The following is a 16,343-nucleotide window of genomic DNA, read 5'->3' as shown; positions in this document are numbered from 1 at the left end:
GGAAATGTAGTTTCCTTTCACCACTTCTGTGCCTGCAGTGTTGAGTCCCCACTGCCCCCAGCATCTCCCCATACTCTGAAAGCTTTCCTTGTGGCAGTCCAATCCAAAGGCTGGTTGTATAGGGAACAGCTTTTCCGAGCATTTCTGAAATTGAGAAAACCCCCAGCCCCCTCCTCAGCCAGTCTAGAAAGCAATGCCTCACCTTTACTCCTCTGAGTGTGAGCACACAGGAGGAAGTGAAGAGACTGTCTTGGTGTCAGAGGTCGCCTCCAGGTCATTTCTTCCGCTAACAATGTCAGGTTCAATGAGAGGCATCTCCCTCCCCTCGGTGCCCCCCATGCCATGCTTCTGTGCCCTCACTCACATCTTCCCTGACTTCTTTAGTTACTGCTCAACAGGACCAAAATACTCATTAGTAGCTGTTTATTGATCAATGGTTGATATAAAGTTACTTCAGATATTCAGAATTTTTCCCAAATAGAATCACAAGCATTACAAAGTTTTTTTTCCTTAAAAAAAAAAAAGGATTGGGAACAAGTTGGGGGGGGGGGGGCGACCCAACCTAGCAGTAGTGGCATTTGAGAATAAATTAACAAAAAAAATTTAGTATTACCATTTATTGGTGACAAACACTACGTTTTACTTACATTCCATGGGGAGAAAAATTTCCAGCATAAACAATGAATCGAAGCAGGACTTAACTTGCAAAGCTACCGTGCTTTCCATCTGGACCATGTGCAAAACCTTAGCGCACACACTTCTGTGCACAGTAACACAACATCAAAAGCAACACAGTTTTAGAGATCAACATAGGTCATTCCTTTCAGCCCTACATGGAGATGTAATCAACAGTGTGAAGCACTCGGGAAAACCGATCTGCAGTTTACATGTACTACATGGAGTTCACACCCTGTAGTGTAGTGAAAGCTATGTGCCCTCAAGAGCCATATGTCTATACACACAATTTTAATAACTTTTCAAACAAAAACCAGTTCATTTAGGTACTGTTGCATTAACAAAAATGAAATAGAAAAGAAGCCAAATGATTGTTTAAAGTTTAAAATTCTCAAAATGTCCAATTTATACAACTGTGGGAGACTTCATCAAAGTTTCTGAGAAGTCCAAGGGCTGTTTCAGCTAAACCAGAGGGCATACAATTTGCATCACTGAAATGATCCTGGGTTAGTCCAATAAAATAATGTATAAGCACATACACATGAATTTAATCTTTGCCGGTTAGATTACTGATAAAGTCAGTCTCAGAAGTTTCTAAACTGTGCTATGTAACTAGATACAATTGAGAAACTCAAAATTTATATAGTGTCATTTCAATCAAAAGAAAATAATGAAACTAAGAATATGTGTCTCTTTTGGAAGAGAAAGCAGTGGTGATGGGTGGTACCACGGGAGGTGGTGGGCCATAGCACGCTAGAAAGGTTAGCTTGCGCTGAGTAGGAAGCGTCTGATTTTTCTCTGGTGCTTTCAGCTCCAGGCCAGCTGTTCTAAGGCCTCTCTCCGGCATGGGCGTCCAGGATTTGTCCCAAAGTGTTCGAGTGAGCCAGTTTGAGAAGGGGTCATGCTTTCTGCTTTGTTTCTTCTTTCACACAGCAAAAAATATGAACAAAAAAATAAAACCCCAAACCAAGCACTGAGGTGTCCAGGGCATGGACCTGCTGGTTTCCCAACTGAGCCCGGGCTTGGCAGGCCCCGCCGCCCCACGGCAGCAGCTGGCCACGTGGGACAAGCCGTAGCACATGGGCACACAGCCCCGGCTGCCTCCTTGCGTTCCCGCCTTCCACCACTGCTGTCTCCATTCTGCACCCACCACGTCTCTCGGCCCACTGGAGGTATCAGAAATTCCAAATTTTCAAAGCAGTTTCAGTATTTTCAGTATATGTTGGGGATTTTATAATGGTTCATGGCCAGAAGGGGTTCAGCACCTCCCACACCTTTAAGGAAAAAAAAAAAAAATGAAAATGACACTAGCTTTGATTTTTTTTTTTTTAGCTTTGAAATTTAAGAGAATCGGACCCATGTTAAAAAGAGATTCACAGCCACTCAAAAGCCCAAAAGCACAGGCCTCAGATTATAACTGGATTATAGTCAAGTGTTCACAGGATATACCATCAACTGAAAAAAGCAAGGAGGAGAATGTATTCACAGTATCGTAGTTCCTCATGTATAAGACGTACCTTTTCCTGAAAAATTTGGGGTCTAACAACAGGGTGCGTCTCATACAGTGGTTGTAGTTTTGTTGTTTTTTACTTGCATTTCCCACTTTTTTGCACCTGTTTTTGTGCTCATTATTGAAGACAGTGATTCGTCATCAGACACAGATGAGGACAAGCTAATGGATGGGAGTTTTGACAGTGATGAGGAGTTGTATGAATTTTATGATGAATAAAACTTGAGTTCAATAACTTTATGTAATACATTTTTTATCTCCAAATTTTGGGCCCTAAAATTGAGGTGAGTCTTATACATGGGAAAATATGGTATGTTATCTTTGGGGGAGAAAGGAAGAAGTATATGATTATATTCACATAAAGAAAAATGAAGTATCTAAACATAAGAAACTAAAAAAATGTGATCTCTGGGTAGAGGGCGGGGAGAATGAGATGAATAGGGGTGGCACGGGGGCAAGATTTATCATAGCATACCTTTTAAAATAATTTTGAATTCAGAATCATGTGAATATAGTAACTATTCAAAATTAAATTAAAAAAATAATAAATAAGTGGGGGCCCTGGCCGATTGGCTCAGTGGTAGAACGTCAACCTGGCATGTGGAAGTTCCCGGGTTCGATTCCCAGCCTAGTCACACAGGAGAAGCGCCCATCTGCTTCTCCACCCCTCCCCCTCTCCTTCCTCTCTGTCTCTCTCTTCCCCTCCCGCAGCCAAGGCTCCACTGGAGCAAAGTTGGCCTGGGTGCTGAGGATGGCTCCATGGCCTCTGCCTCAAGCACTAGAATGGTTCCGTTTGTAACAGAGCAACGCCCCAGATGGGCAGAGCACCACCCCCTGGTGGGCATGCTGGGTGGATCCCAGTCAGTCACATGCGGGAGTCTGTCTGCTTCCCCACTTCTCACTTCAGAAAAATACAAAAATAATAAAATAAATAAATACATAAATAAATAGGGAGTGGAGTTCCCTGCCCCAAACTTGGCAAGCTTTCCAGGGAACAGGACAGGAAGTGACTGCGGCACTGTTTCACTACAGGGGTGCGCAGTTTGAATTTAATGCAAAGAAGAAAAAGAGAACAGCCTTTCCATGTAAATTAGCTCACTCACACAGACATTGGTCCATTTCCTGTTCTTGGTATCTCTGTACTTTGTTGGTCCAACTCAGACAGCAACTTTAAAATGTTCAGTGCAGCCTAGCAGGGAATAAGAAAAGTCAGACCACAGCCATGCTCGGGACCACACTGATTAGGGAGGGAAGAGTCTCCTATTACCCAACAAAGCAGGTGGTCCCACTAAATAACCCTCTTCTATAATGTCTGAATTTTTAATTTAAAATAAAAATATAAAGTATCTAAGGTTACATCATTAAACCACCTATTAATTGTATTATATATAATATTTTCTTCCAGTATTTTTAACCCTGTGGTAACTGGACTGTACATACTTTATATCCTGCTTTTTAAAAAAATCATCTTTTCTTGTTAGATTACATTATCTTTGGAGACAATATGATGAATGCATTATATTCCATCAGGTGAATGTGCTGAAGTTTATGTAGATTTATCAATTCCTTTTCGGCTTCAGTATTTCTTACAACAAAAATTTCATCTGAATAGAAAACCAAAGTAAGCAGCTTTCTACAGCTGCCAGAACTTGGGCCTGCAAGTCCTGCTTCTGGTGGGAGGTGAACCGAATATGGTATCTGGAGGAGTTCCAGGACTCAAGGTCGGCAAGGGATGGGTTGACTAAAGCTGGTGAATTCTCATAAAAAGAATGTGAAATCAATCCAGTGAACTTAGAAGTCTTCAAAAATATGAAATCTAGCCCTGGCCAGATAGTCAGAGTGTCACCCCAAAACACAGAGGTTGTGGGTACAATCCCTAGTCAGGGCACATACAGGAACAGGTCAATTGTTCCTCTCTCTCCAAAAATCAATTTAAAAATAAAAAATTAAGAGCCTGACCAGGAGGTGGTGCAGTGGATAGAGCACTGGCCTGGGACACAGAGAACCCAGGTTCAAAACCTTGAGGCTGCCAGCTTGGGCACGAGATCGCTGGCTCAAGTGTGGGATCACAGATATGACCCCATAGTCGCTGGCTTAAGCCCAAAGGACACTGGCTCGAGCAGGGGTCACTCGCTCTGCTGTAGCCCCCTCCCTCCAGTCAAGGCACATATGAGAAAGCAATCAATGAACAACTAAGGTGCCACAACTATGAGTTGATGCTTCTCATCTCTCTCCATTCCTGTCTGTCCCTCCCTCCCTTGCAAAAAAATTTTAAAAATAAAAATAAAATCCATAAAACAATTAACTGTCTGAAGTCTGCGGGAGACCTCTCCCCCTATCTTCCTGAGGCCAGCAACAGGCTAGAACCAGGCCCACTGTGTGGGAGAACATACCATATCATGGCAAGACTCCAAGTCCTTTCCAATACCGTGGCTGATCAGTGGTGGCTGAGAGGAGCAATTGATAAGAGACACAAATTCGTTCTTGTTGTTTTTGGGGAAGTCTTTGTATTCAACCTAAAAGGGGAAAAGAAAACTGAGGCAAGCGTAGGCAAGCAGTGAATATGAATGGGGTAATGGGGATGTTGCTCTGAGCCCAGCGAAGGAAATGACACCTCTCTCTCTGGTCTTGGCCTGACACAGGGACACTAACTTCTGCTCAATCAGCCCAAAAGGCTGTCAGGGGCGCAGTGGATAGAGCGTCAATCTGGGATACTGAGGTCCCAAGTTCAAGACCACAGGATTGCTGGCTTGATGCGGGCTAATCTGACTTGAGCACACCAGCTTGAGTGAGGGGTTGCCAATTTGAGCATGGTATGTATCATTGACATGATCCCATGGTTGCTGGTTTGAGCCCAAAATCACTGGTCACTGACTTGGCTTGTGCCCCCCAGTCAAGGCACATATGAGAAGCAATCAATGAACAACTCAAGCAATGCAACTAGGAGATGATGCTTCTCATCTCTTTCCCTTCCTGTCTCTCTCTCCCCCCCTCTCCCTCAGTAAACAAACAAGAAAACCCACCCTGCTCTAAAATAAGCCATGTCCTTTCCAACCAGGTGAGCACTATGAGTCTGTCCTCACTGAGATCTAAATCTGTAACTACCACTAGGATCAGAGGTTTTAGTACTACTAAGGTTGGCTTGGATATTTAAAATTTTATTACCAAAGGTCAAGAATTTTCTCTTATCATACAGTCTTATAACACTTTCCACACCTCCCTACCCTTCCTCAGAACAACCCTTCTACCATGCTAGCCCCTCATCCCCCTAGACAAAGAACTTAATTTAAAGAACAAAGTGCACAGTTTGGGTTTTCTGAAAGGAACCCAGATGACTGCACTGAGGTCCAGACCACACAGCTCAGGCCGAGCAGTTACCTGAAATCCCTGGACTCTGGAAAGATAGTCCAACTGCTCAGAGGGTCTTGTGAGAGGTCCATGGGGTACGTGGCCTGAAGAGATGTTATTCTTTAAAATGGTCTCAGCTGTGGGCGAGGTGCCCCCATACAACAATTCACGGGCTATCATGGCAGTTACCGTGGCCTTGGCAGGATTCGGAGCTGCCCGGGTAAAATCTTTGGTGTGATGTCCTTGACTGACTCCTACAGCCTGGGCAACCTCGGGCACCATGGGAAGAATTCCAGCAGGCAGCTGCTGATGACTAAGATAAGGCATCCTAAACTCGTCCTCTTTATTGCCTAGGGAGGGACACATAGACTAATCAACAGAAGTCCACAAGCACTGCCTGCCTGGAGAGACATTACAAAACCTCACAGCAGCCCACCCTCAGCGTACACATTAGCAAAGGGATGAAGAACTGAACACACCTTAACTCGTCCACTGGGCTAACTATTACCAGGAACAATGGAAACCCCAGAATCACATTCGATCAAGACAATGTTAACATCACTTACTAGTCCCATTTTCATCCCCACAGCCAGGTTCAAAAAAGGTTACTTTTCTTCCATCCCCTGGTTTCTTGATGGGTGTCTTAAAAAAAAAAAAAAAGGCTATGAGTATAAATCAAACCATTAAAAAATTAGTTCCTGCTGTCTGAAAAAATAGAACTCTAATTAGCATTAGACTTTGGTTTTTATACTTTTGAAATATGAGGCGGCAATCAGCAAAAGTCCTCCCAAAGCCTGACCATGGATTTGCTTCTGCTGCCCAGCAAGCCCGAAGGCAAAGGCCCGCTCTCCCTAGTGTACAGGCCCATCCACGCCAGCCTGTCCCCAGAGCCTCACCGCGTATGGACTGAATGCGGAGCCTCCATGTGCACTCATAGGGAGAGAGAGGAGCATTAAACAGAAGGAGCCAGACGATACTAAATTGGTAGAGCCCAAGGTGGGGAAAGACGCTTTTAGATTCAGACTAAACATTACTTCCTGGAGCTAATAATATCCAATTAAGAGATGAGGTGACATTTCCAGAGATGACAAACTTAGGGGGAAATATTACTAGATAAAAATTTTGTCAAACGCAAAGTCTCCTTTCTGAGAGGTAAGATATTGGAACGAAAAACCCAAAAGCCAAGTCCAGGATCTATGCAAATTCTATGATGAGTGTTTGGGTCCCACTTATTAACCAGGTGGCCACAGTATATGCCATTCTCATGGCCGATGCAACTGGCAGAGGTGAATGAATCAGGCCACGGTTTTCCCGTTTATCCTGAGAGGAGCACTCAGCGACTGGAGACATGGTCAGTCAAAGCTTTTGTTGAGGGTACTGCTTTAACAGTCTTGGGAGAAGCAAAATTTCCTATATGGGATTATCTTTAGTGTTAAATTTATAAAAAAGAAATCTCAAGTCTAAACACTATGGATTTTGTCCCGATTCTAAAATCACACCATCTCAGTGTCCCAGAAAAACCAAAACCTGCTCCACACAAACAAAATCCCAAGTTCCTGAGTCTTTTATGTGGGTATCATTCAAAGAGCACAAATGATGGAATCACACATTCATTCATTTCAAACCTAATTACCCAGCATCCTACTAACGGGGAGAAGCAGGCTGCCCTCCAGCAAAGCATCCTGGACCACAAAGATGCTGAAACACTAACAACTTCACCCAGAGTTATTTGTGCAACTTCCCTTCTGACCACATTATAATGGTCTGAATGGAGATGAAACTTGGCCTAAAGCTTGGCCCTGGAGGTGCCAAAGTCCTCCAGGATGAGGGGAGAGGTCATCTTGCAATTAAAGAGCAAAGACACAGAGCCCAAGCAGTCACCTTTTCTTCTGATTTAAGGGCTGGTTTGGTGGGCTGAGCCTGCGGGACTTTGAAACCAAGAATCTCAAGCATGTTCTCAGCTGCGTTGCGTTTGGCCACCTTCTTATTGGAGCCTGTTCCTTCTGCAGTATGGTTTCCCACCTTCACCTGCATAAAAGAAGGAAGGGCGCATATCAGTGCTTAAACCTTCACAGTAAAGACTGGTCAGGAATTGATGTGCGGGCCAATGGACCCAGCAAAGGCCAGAAGCCAGATGCCCTCCCAGTGGTGCCTGGGAGTTGGCCTGCAGCAGCCATTATCAAGTAGTATATTATGTAAACTTATAATTAAATTACTTTTATAGACAAGCAATGAATACTTAAGATTGACCATTTCCTAATATGACTACATTTTAGTTACCTTTGCTTTTGAAATTCTTTACACCTATTGTGTCTTTACAGTGGAAATAATACGTAACTGTGCTGCTCATCTTCTCCCAACTCCGTGACCAGCTATGGAAACAGCCATGGTGGAGGTTTCAAACCACTAAAGCCTGCAAACTCTACAGAGCAAGGATTAAGTAGTTTTGCTGAATGTCTATTCTAGACTTAAGGGACAGAGAAAAGGTTAATAATAAAGATTAAGCTTTAAAGTGTGTCAAGTCTCAGTCATGACACTGTAACTAGTACAAAACACTGAGCCCTGGCCAAGTAGTTCAAATGGTAGAGCGTCGTCCCAATACGCCAAGGTTGCAGGTTCCATCCCCGGTCAGGGCACATACACGACTCAACTGATGAATGTATAAATAAGTGGAACAATAAACTGATGTTTCTTTCTCTCTCTCCCCCTTTCTCTCTCTAAAATCAATTAAAAAAAACCAAAAAACAAAAAAGGCCCTGGCCGGTTGGCTCAGTGGTAGAGCGTCGGCCTGGCGTGCAGAAGTCCCAGGTTCGATTCCCGGCCAGGGCACACAGGAGAAGCGCCCAATGGCTTCTCCACCCCTCCCCCTCTCCTTCCTCTCTGTCTCTCTCTTCCCCTCCTACAGCGAGGCTCCATTGGAGCAAAGATGGCCCTGGCGCTGGGGATGGCTCCTTGGCCTCTGCCCCAGGTGCTAGAGTGGCTCTGGTCGCAACAGAGTGACGCCCCGGAGGGGCAGAGCATCGCCCCCTGGTGGGCAGAGCGTTGCCCCCTGGTGGGCGTGCCAGGTGGATCCCGGTCGGGCACATGCGGGAGTCTGTCTGTCTCTCCCCGTTTCCAGCTTCAGAAAAATACAAAAAACAAAACAAAACAAAACAAAAAAACCCAAAAAACAAAATTCCTCCAGTGTGTGAAAATTAGCAGATTGAGCAGAGAATTACCCATATTGTTTACAAATAAGAGGAGTTCCGATATGTCTTTGTTTTACCTTCATCTCACTTGTTAATGTGGACAAAAATAATCAACATTCATGAAAGAACTATACTGATTGGTCAATGACATGATCAGACTGGACAGTACAAGCATTTTTTTTTTTTTTTTTTTTTTTACAGAGACAGAGAGTCAGAGAGAAAGACAGACAGGGACAGAGAGACAGGAACGGAGAGAGATGAAAAGCATCAATCATCAGTTTTTTGTTGCGACGCCTTAGTTCAGGGGTCTCAAACTCGCGGCCCACAGGCCGCATGCGGCCCGCCGAACAATTTTGTGCGGCCCGCAGACTAATCCACGAAGTTCAAAATATTTTGGATAAAATTAAGTAAGCCTAGGGGCCTACTTGTATTTTTCATTTCTCTAGCATCCTAGCTAGATATTAGCTTAGTTAACAGCAGTTGTGATGTGAACTACAGTTTCTGGTCGTTTTGTGACACTGAGTAAACTGCATGTACGATTGTGCTTGTTGTACTGATTTTTTTTTTGTTTTCAACTGCAGTGAGAAAAGTGTTGCGTAATAGTTGCCTTTTGTAGACCTAGTGCAGCCCGCCAAACAGCTGTGATCTTGCTCTGCGGCCCACATGCTGAGTTGAGTTTGAGACCCCTGTCTTAGTTCATTGATTGCTTTCTCATATGTGCCCCAACCCCGGGCCTTCAGCAGACCGAGTAACCTCTTGCTTGAGCCAGCGACCTTGGGACCAAGCTGGTGAGCTTTTTGCTCAAGTCACGAGACCACGCTCAAGCTGGCGACCTCGGGGTCTCGAACCTGGGTTCTCCACTTCCCAGTCTGATGCTCTATCCACTGCGCCACCGCCTGGTCAGGCCAGTACAAACAGTTACCTTTAGTCTGACTTATAACACTATTGTTTATAATAGTCACACTGAAGTCACAGAGGTATGAAATTTACAATCAAGAGTATTAGCCTGACCAGGCGGTAGCGCAGTGGATAGAGCATTGGACTGGTTCGTGGAGGACCCAGGTTCGAGACCCCGAGGTCGCCAGCTTGAGCGCAGGCTCATCTGGTTTGAGCAAAGCTCATCAGCTTAGACCCAGGGTCGCTGGCTCGAGCAAGGGGTTACTGGGTCTGCTGAAGGCCCACGGTCAAGGCACATATGAGAAAGCAATCAATGAACAACTAAGGTGTCGCAACGAAAAACTGATGATTGATGCTTCTCATCTCTCTCCATTCCTGTCTGTCCCTCTCTCTGACTCTGTCTCTACCTCAAAAAAAGAAAGAAAAGTGTTTAACTTATAAACTTTATCTTCTGAACAGACCATAAACCTGCAGGTAGATGTAATGAAGAAAACAACACACTCACAGCCCCACCCCCCTTGCTCTTCCAAACCCCGGTGCCTGTGTCTCTGCTCCCGCCGGCTAACAGCAGCACCTGTGGCTTTGAGTAAGGCACCCAAGTTACTGAAAGCAGCATGGTCTTAATATCATAATGCTGACGGCAGGGAGTGTCCCACTAGACCAGGCCACCTCAGGAAGGCATCAGGCCCTGGATCTCACCAGGCTCTGAGATGGAACAAGGTGAGAGAAGGGCCATCCACAAGCAGCACGGACCCACCTGCATCACAAACTCCCTGCGGCGTGGGAGGCCTCGCTCTGTAAGGAGCATGTACTCTGGCTCCTTCTCCTTTTTCGCCTGTTGGATCTGGGCCAGTCTGCTAATTGGGTTCATCACCTGGCCATGTTCTGGGCCACTCTGTACCTGAGAGACAATTATTACAGAAATCAAGTGCCATGTTAATCACAGAAAGGACCTGGCCAATTCAGAGATCAGGCCATGACAAGAGTTCCTTGATCTAATGGCTACAAATTAACCTGTTCTTTTTTAAACCTTTTTTAACTAAAAGATACTTAATGATTTTCTGATTGTTCCAAGATGATTTATAAGGTCTTCTTAGCAAATCAATATCAACATTTCACTATGAGTAAGCAGGCATCATCATAGCGTCTTTTTCTTAAACAATTTCAACATATTACAATGAATAAAATGGTAGAAAAAAGAACATTATTTCTAAAATTTCCCCAAACTCTGTATTATAAGATGTGTTCCCAGCTTTTTAAATAATGACTCAAAATCCAGGAACCATTAAAAATATGCTAAACAAAATATTTCAAGCTGATGCCACATAGAAAGAAGAACCTAAGAACCCTACAGTGGCCAAGAAATCCTCAGCCAGTCTGACGAAGAGTGATTTCTGGATATATTGAGTGAAAAAAAGAAACTTGTGTTTAAGAAAAATTTGGATCTTCATGCAGCATGAAACTATATAGACAACACTAACTGACCTTCATAAACATCTCCACATGGACTCCTGTCCCTTCTTTGAGGGGTAGAATGGTAGTATAATTTTTGACAGGTTCACTGGCATGACTCAAAACTCTGGAAGGTGTGTAGTGAGACGTCTTGCTCCTACACCTGCCCCCAGCCAGCTTTCCTCCCACAAATCTCCTTCCAGATGGACTGCAGCAATCCATGAGAAGAAAGCTCGGTTCACCGCTCTCCCCACGGGTGGGCATTCACAGCCCTGTGATTACAGTGCTGTGAGAACACCCACATCCACAGACATGTGCAGGTGCCTCCACTGAACTTGGCTCAGTGTTCTTACCTGCCTGACCTGGGCCCCCTACAGAACTACACAGGAGGGCCCCTGTACAGGGTCTTCCAGGCCTGGCATGTACACGTTAGCTCCCTCTCCTTCCACTAGAGTTAGCAACCAGTCTTCTCAACTTCCCATGGCGGGCAATGAAAACACCCTCTTCATTCAGAAAGGTTCTTACCCTGACTATGGGTTTGGTTTTCTTTTTGATTCGGGGCTTCACCCGCTCAACTGCAGGCAGGGGTGGTAACTTCTTCAGCTCCTCAAGAACAGCTATAGCAGCATTTTTCTTTGAAATCTTCTTGCTCTTCCCTTCACCTTCCCCCACAAACTCCCCAACTGACACCCTGGTCACAAAGCTCTTCATATGGGGTGGGCCACTTTCCCGGGCGACCTGTTTTAGGGGGAAAGACTGAGTGAAAGCGTGACAGACACTTATCACAAGCTGTAGGGCACACTGGTTAGTACACTACTTCACATGAGACACAGGTAAAGGGGAATTCAGGGCAACACCCATTAAGTGAAGGGAGTATAAATGTAGGCACAAGGAAACAGCGACCATGCTAAATGCTTTTTCTTCTCTTTTTCCTTATCTTTCAAATGTATTAATGCTTGAGGGTCTGATATGAGTCCAAAACAGTGAGGCATGGAAGAGGGAGACATTTTCTATTACTGCCCTCCTATGAGGATGGCTCACATCTCCCCAAGGTCAGAGACTGTCCTGAGTTTAGAGTGATCTACTGCAAATGGCAGAAAGGAAGCTGGCCCATCAAAGCCAGAAATAATTGCTGAGCATCTGATATATGCCAGGTAGTCTTCCAGGTATGAGAGACAGAACTGTGGGAGGAAATGAAAGCCTTTGATCAACCTAATTATGAAATTAACATGATCCTTTGATACTTGAGAGTTGTTGTTTTTTTAATATTTTTAAAATGTCTATTTTATTTCCTGACCAGGCGATGGCACAGTGAATGAGTGCTGGCCTGGGATGCTGAGGACCAGGTTCTAAACCCCAAGGTTGCCGACTGAGGCCCAATGTCACTGGCTTGGCTGTAGTCCCCCAGTCAAGGCACATATGAGAAAGCAATCAATGAACAACTAAGGTGCTATAACTATGAGATGCTTCTCATCTTTCTCCCTTCCTGTATGTACCTGTCTGTCTCTCTCAAAAAAAGTCTATTTTACTGATTTTAGAGACAGTAAGGGTGAGAGAGAAACATCGATCTGTTCCTGTATGTCCCCCAACCAGGTACAGAATTGGCAACCTCTGAGCTTTGGGGCAATGCTCTAACTAAGCAAGCTATCTGCCAGGGCAAGATATTTAATATAAGTACTTATATAAGCAAACTCAATGCCACCAACTGTAATGTTTTAAATTATTATACTGCTCACAAAAATTAGGGGATATTCTATCGCTTCATATTCATTTTGAAATATCCCCTAATTTTTGCGAGCAGGGTACTTTAAAAGATATTCACCACCAGAGGGCACTCCCATAACTTTTTTTGTGCGTACTCCCAGCTATACGTTACATATTGCTGCACACACGTCTGAAAGCCAAATCTGAAACCTAAACAAAAGTGGAAGTGTGATGGAAGCAATCTAGTCCCCAAATTCCACTGAGCCAAAATTAAAATGGCAACCTCTCACTAAGGTTTCAGGAAGTTCATGACTTTCAGGCAGTGCAGTAACTAGTGGGAGCAGGTGACAAGCTTTACAGGGATCCAGGGCCCTGGCCCCAGCAGTCATCTCTGTAACCATGAGGTGACGACCCAGGAAGCCAGAAATCCCCATCTCCCACAATCTTGGTACCATTCCCTCCAATCTTTGCAAATCCAGTCTCATGCTACACAAATCCCTCAGGAAGCGGAAAGAAGAGCATTTCTTCTCTTTCCTGCAAGAGGTGCCAGGGGAGACCTTGTAGTTTCTTGAGGTGAGGCTCTTACCTAGTTCCCACCCAATAACTAGCCCTGTCATTCTGTATGTCCCCTGTCCCATTGCCTCCCCAGTTCCCACCTTCCAGCCCAAACAGAAAGAGAAAAGCTGGAAGAGATGAAGAGCCAGGTAAGAAGATACCAGCCCTAGATCCACCTGGTGCTCTGAACTCCAGAAGGGGAATACTATAAACCCCACCTGCCAGGGCGGAGCAGGGGTGGGTGTGAAGGGATGTGGAGTGGTCCTGTGATCCAAACACTACTCCCCACCCCTACCTGTACCCACCCAATGGTAGGCAGGTAAGCACTGCCAAGTTGTAGGTCAGAAATCATCATCAGTCAGATGATGGACTAAGGACTGAACTCAGGCACCAGTTTAGGGTGCTAGCACATAATATAAGAAGGTATAATTTTATGAAAGGCATAAAATTTGGGGATCACCCGGTAACAGCAAAAATACTACAAAAGAAGTTTATGGATCACTTTAAATTCTTTGAAGCAAATGTCCCACTGCAAATTACACCTGCCTAAAGTACCATTGGGCAAGTTTAAAGCTCTTTGAAAGACTATATACTCTATAACTTCAAAACAATAAATTGGCCCTGGCCGGTTGGCTCAGCGGTAGAGCGTCGGCCTGGCATGCAGGGGACCCGGGTTCGATTCCCGGCCAGGGCACATAGGAGAAGTGCCATTTGCTTCTCCACCCCCACCCCTCCTTCCTCTCTGTCTCTCTCTTCCCCTCCCGCAGCCAAGGCTCCATTGGAGCAAAGATGGCCCGGGCGCTGGGGATGACTCCTTGGCCCCTGCCCCAGGCGCTAGAGTGGCTCTGGTCACGGCAGAGCGATGCCCCGGAGGGGCAGAGCATCGCCCCCTTGTGGGCAGAGCGTCGCCCCCTGGTGGGCGTGCCGGGTGGATCCCAGTAGGGCGTGGGAGTCTGTCTGACTGTCTCTCCCCGTGTCCAGCTTCAGAAAAATACAAAACAAAAACAAACAAACAAAAAAAACACTAAATTGATCTAAAAAAATCTGCATTGTTTATTACAACATAAGCTTGCATAACCAAGAATGGAAATCACAAGAAAACAGTCTGACACATGGCAAATTCTAAGGAAAATGAATGAAAAAGTCTCCCTTTCCTGCTTAGTCTATTTGGACTCACTATGTATTTGAAGGAAACATGTACTAAATATAACTTTTTTATCCATTTTCAACTAATAGCTGTAAATTATTGTTTTTAGACTATAATAAAACAAAAACAAATAAGTTATTAAATGAGTGAACTGTCGGGGGCAGATACTGGACAATGACAAAACTTATGTCTTAACATTTGAGGTAACGGATGCTTTTGACAGTCTTATGAAAATAATGGCTCCTCTCTAGAAGAATACACATGTGACCTTATAAGCACAATGTTCTTCAGCCTATTTTAGGAGGTTCACAGACCTACAGACTGAGATCCAGGGCTGGCCCTAACAACCCCTAGAAGAGAACGCTGCTTTGCTAAATATATTGCGTTTAAATCTTAGATTTGAAAGTTCACATATATGTGATTATTATTCCAATGTTATTTAGAAAAAAATGCCAACGATGAATGCCAACAGAATTTTATAATACAGAGTCCTACAAGTAAAATAAACTTACCTCGAAATTCACAGGCAAGTTCCGTTTAAGTGCAATCTCGAACACTTGACTTATTTCAGATTTATTGAGATTTTCTTCTTCTGATTCTCTTCCATTCACCTAAAAGAAGAATAATTGTTTAGTAGTTAACTCTTATTAAACTATCAACATCCCAGTTGTGATAATAAACCTTTAAAGCACTGAGCTTTGGCTTTATGGATTGAGCATCAAACCAGTGAGTGAACAAGGCCACACACAAGTACCGTATGTCAGTGAATTAAAAAGGTTAAAAAGTGTCCTATCTAACTTGGTTCAGATTGCACCTCTTAAATCCACCATAGACAATGCACACATAACAGGCCTCTGGGTATAAAGCATCCTAATACTAGAGCAGCAAGAGGCCACGGCTGCTCAGGAAGAGTGACTTCCAAAGCCCTCCTTGAGGACTGGCAAGTCACATCTTAGAAAAAGACAAAATACAGACAGATTTGTGTGTATTCAAATATAAGTCTCTCCACTTACGTATGCAGGGTTTTTTTATCTGGATATGAAGTTCCTGGAAACCACTTTTTTCAAAAGGATGTAGTGGAATTGCTATAAAACCCTCGCATCTTATACTACTGCTGCTGGCAAAAATGCAAGGTGCCAACTAACAAAGTCTCCTCAACAAAGGCTGAGACTACCTTTGTAACCAAGTTCACTTACAGTCCCCCAGCCAGGGCTGGGACTAAAGAGGACTGTGACCTTCTCTGTGCATACTGATAACATGACTCTACCTTGTGCTGCCATTGTAAATTGGAGAAAATATTGTAGGTAAGCTCAGTAACAGCAAAGTGCCCCAAAACATGGCAAGCAAGGTGTGCTCTCCCTCATGTTATTGGGACTCTGAAGTCAACAAACTGTAACATCCTACTTCCAAGATTAGATCTGACAGGAACCTGTGTCTGAAAAGGCTGAATGGGAAAGGTGTACAGGACTACCCAGGACTTCCTCACGTTTTATCAGGTAGAGCCTACATCTATACTGGATCATTATTTTAAGCTGTGATTTAAAGAAATAAAACTCAAAGTATTTTAAAAACTAATATAGTCAAGCCTATAATGCTGTACAAATAAGTTTCTCTCTCCCAAACACTGTAATTCCTTCTCCCCCATCCATGACATTAACGTTTCTTTCCAATCTGGTCTCACGTCACTCTCTGCTGGTCAGACTATCTGCACAGCATTTCTGGCAGTTTATTAAGCCAAACATATTTTCATTCTGTTGCTTAAATCCTAAGGAGAAAACAAGCCTGTCTTTTTACAAGTGTATCATTAAATCCAGAAATCTTCAAGCAAGGTACTTTATTTATTTATTTTTTAATAGTCATTTTAGAG

At 44.1% G+C, this 16,343-nt stretch overlaps 1 protein-coding gene across 11 annotated transcripts in view; it reads right to left on the bottom strand.

Moving 5' to 3' along the window:
• Positions 1-406: 406 nt before the first annotated feature.
• STAU1 (staufen double-stranded RNA binding protein 1) overlaps positions 407-16,343 on the bottom strand; it is a 62,566-nt gene continuing 46,629 nt past the window's right edge. For 8 of the 11 annotated variants that reach the window (XM_066387552.1, XM_066387549.1, XM_066387550.1 and 5 more), the window contains 10 exons: positions 14,989-15,087; positions 11,596-11,826; positions 10,376-10,519; positions 7,415-7,561; positions 6,100-6,175; positions 5,564-5,883; positions 4,579-4,701; positions 3,289-3,374; positions 2,193-2,347; positions 407-1,949 (listed from right to left, as the gene is read on the bottom strand). In XM_066387552.1, coding sequence (XP_066243649.1) covers positions 2,233-2,347; positions 3,289-3,374; positions 4,579-4,701; positions 5,564-5,883; positions 6,100-6,175; positions 7,415-7,561; positions 10,376-10,519; positions 11,596-11,826; positions 14,989-15,087 — 1,341 coding nt within the window. In that variant the 3' untranslated portion in view covers positions 407-1,949; positions 2,193-2,232. The remainder of the gene's footprint in view (positions 1,950-2,192; positions 2,348-3,288; positions 3,375-4,578; positions 4,702-5,563; positions 5,884-6,099; positions 6,176-7,414; positions 7,562-10,375; positions 10,520-11,595; positions 11,827-14,988; positions 15,088-16,343) is intronic. The other 3 variants (XM_066387543.1, XM_066387546.1, XM_066387544.1) reach the window with 2 other exon arrangements.

This window comes from Saccopteryx leptura, chromosome 5 (genome assembly GCF_036850995.1).
Source record: "Saccopteryx leptura isolate mSacLep1 chromosome 5, mSacLep1_pri_phased_curated, whole genome shotgun sequence".
NCBI classification, from domain to species: Eukaryota; Metazoa; Chordata; class Mammalia; order Chiroptera; family Emballonuridae; genus Saccopteryx; species Saccopteryx leptura.
Note: the sequence above shows the minus strand (reverse complement) of the source record. Positions and strands in the feature narration are given on the sequence as shown.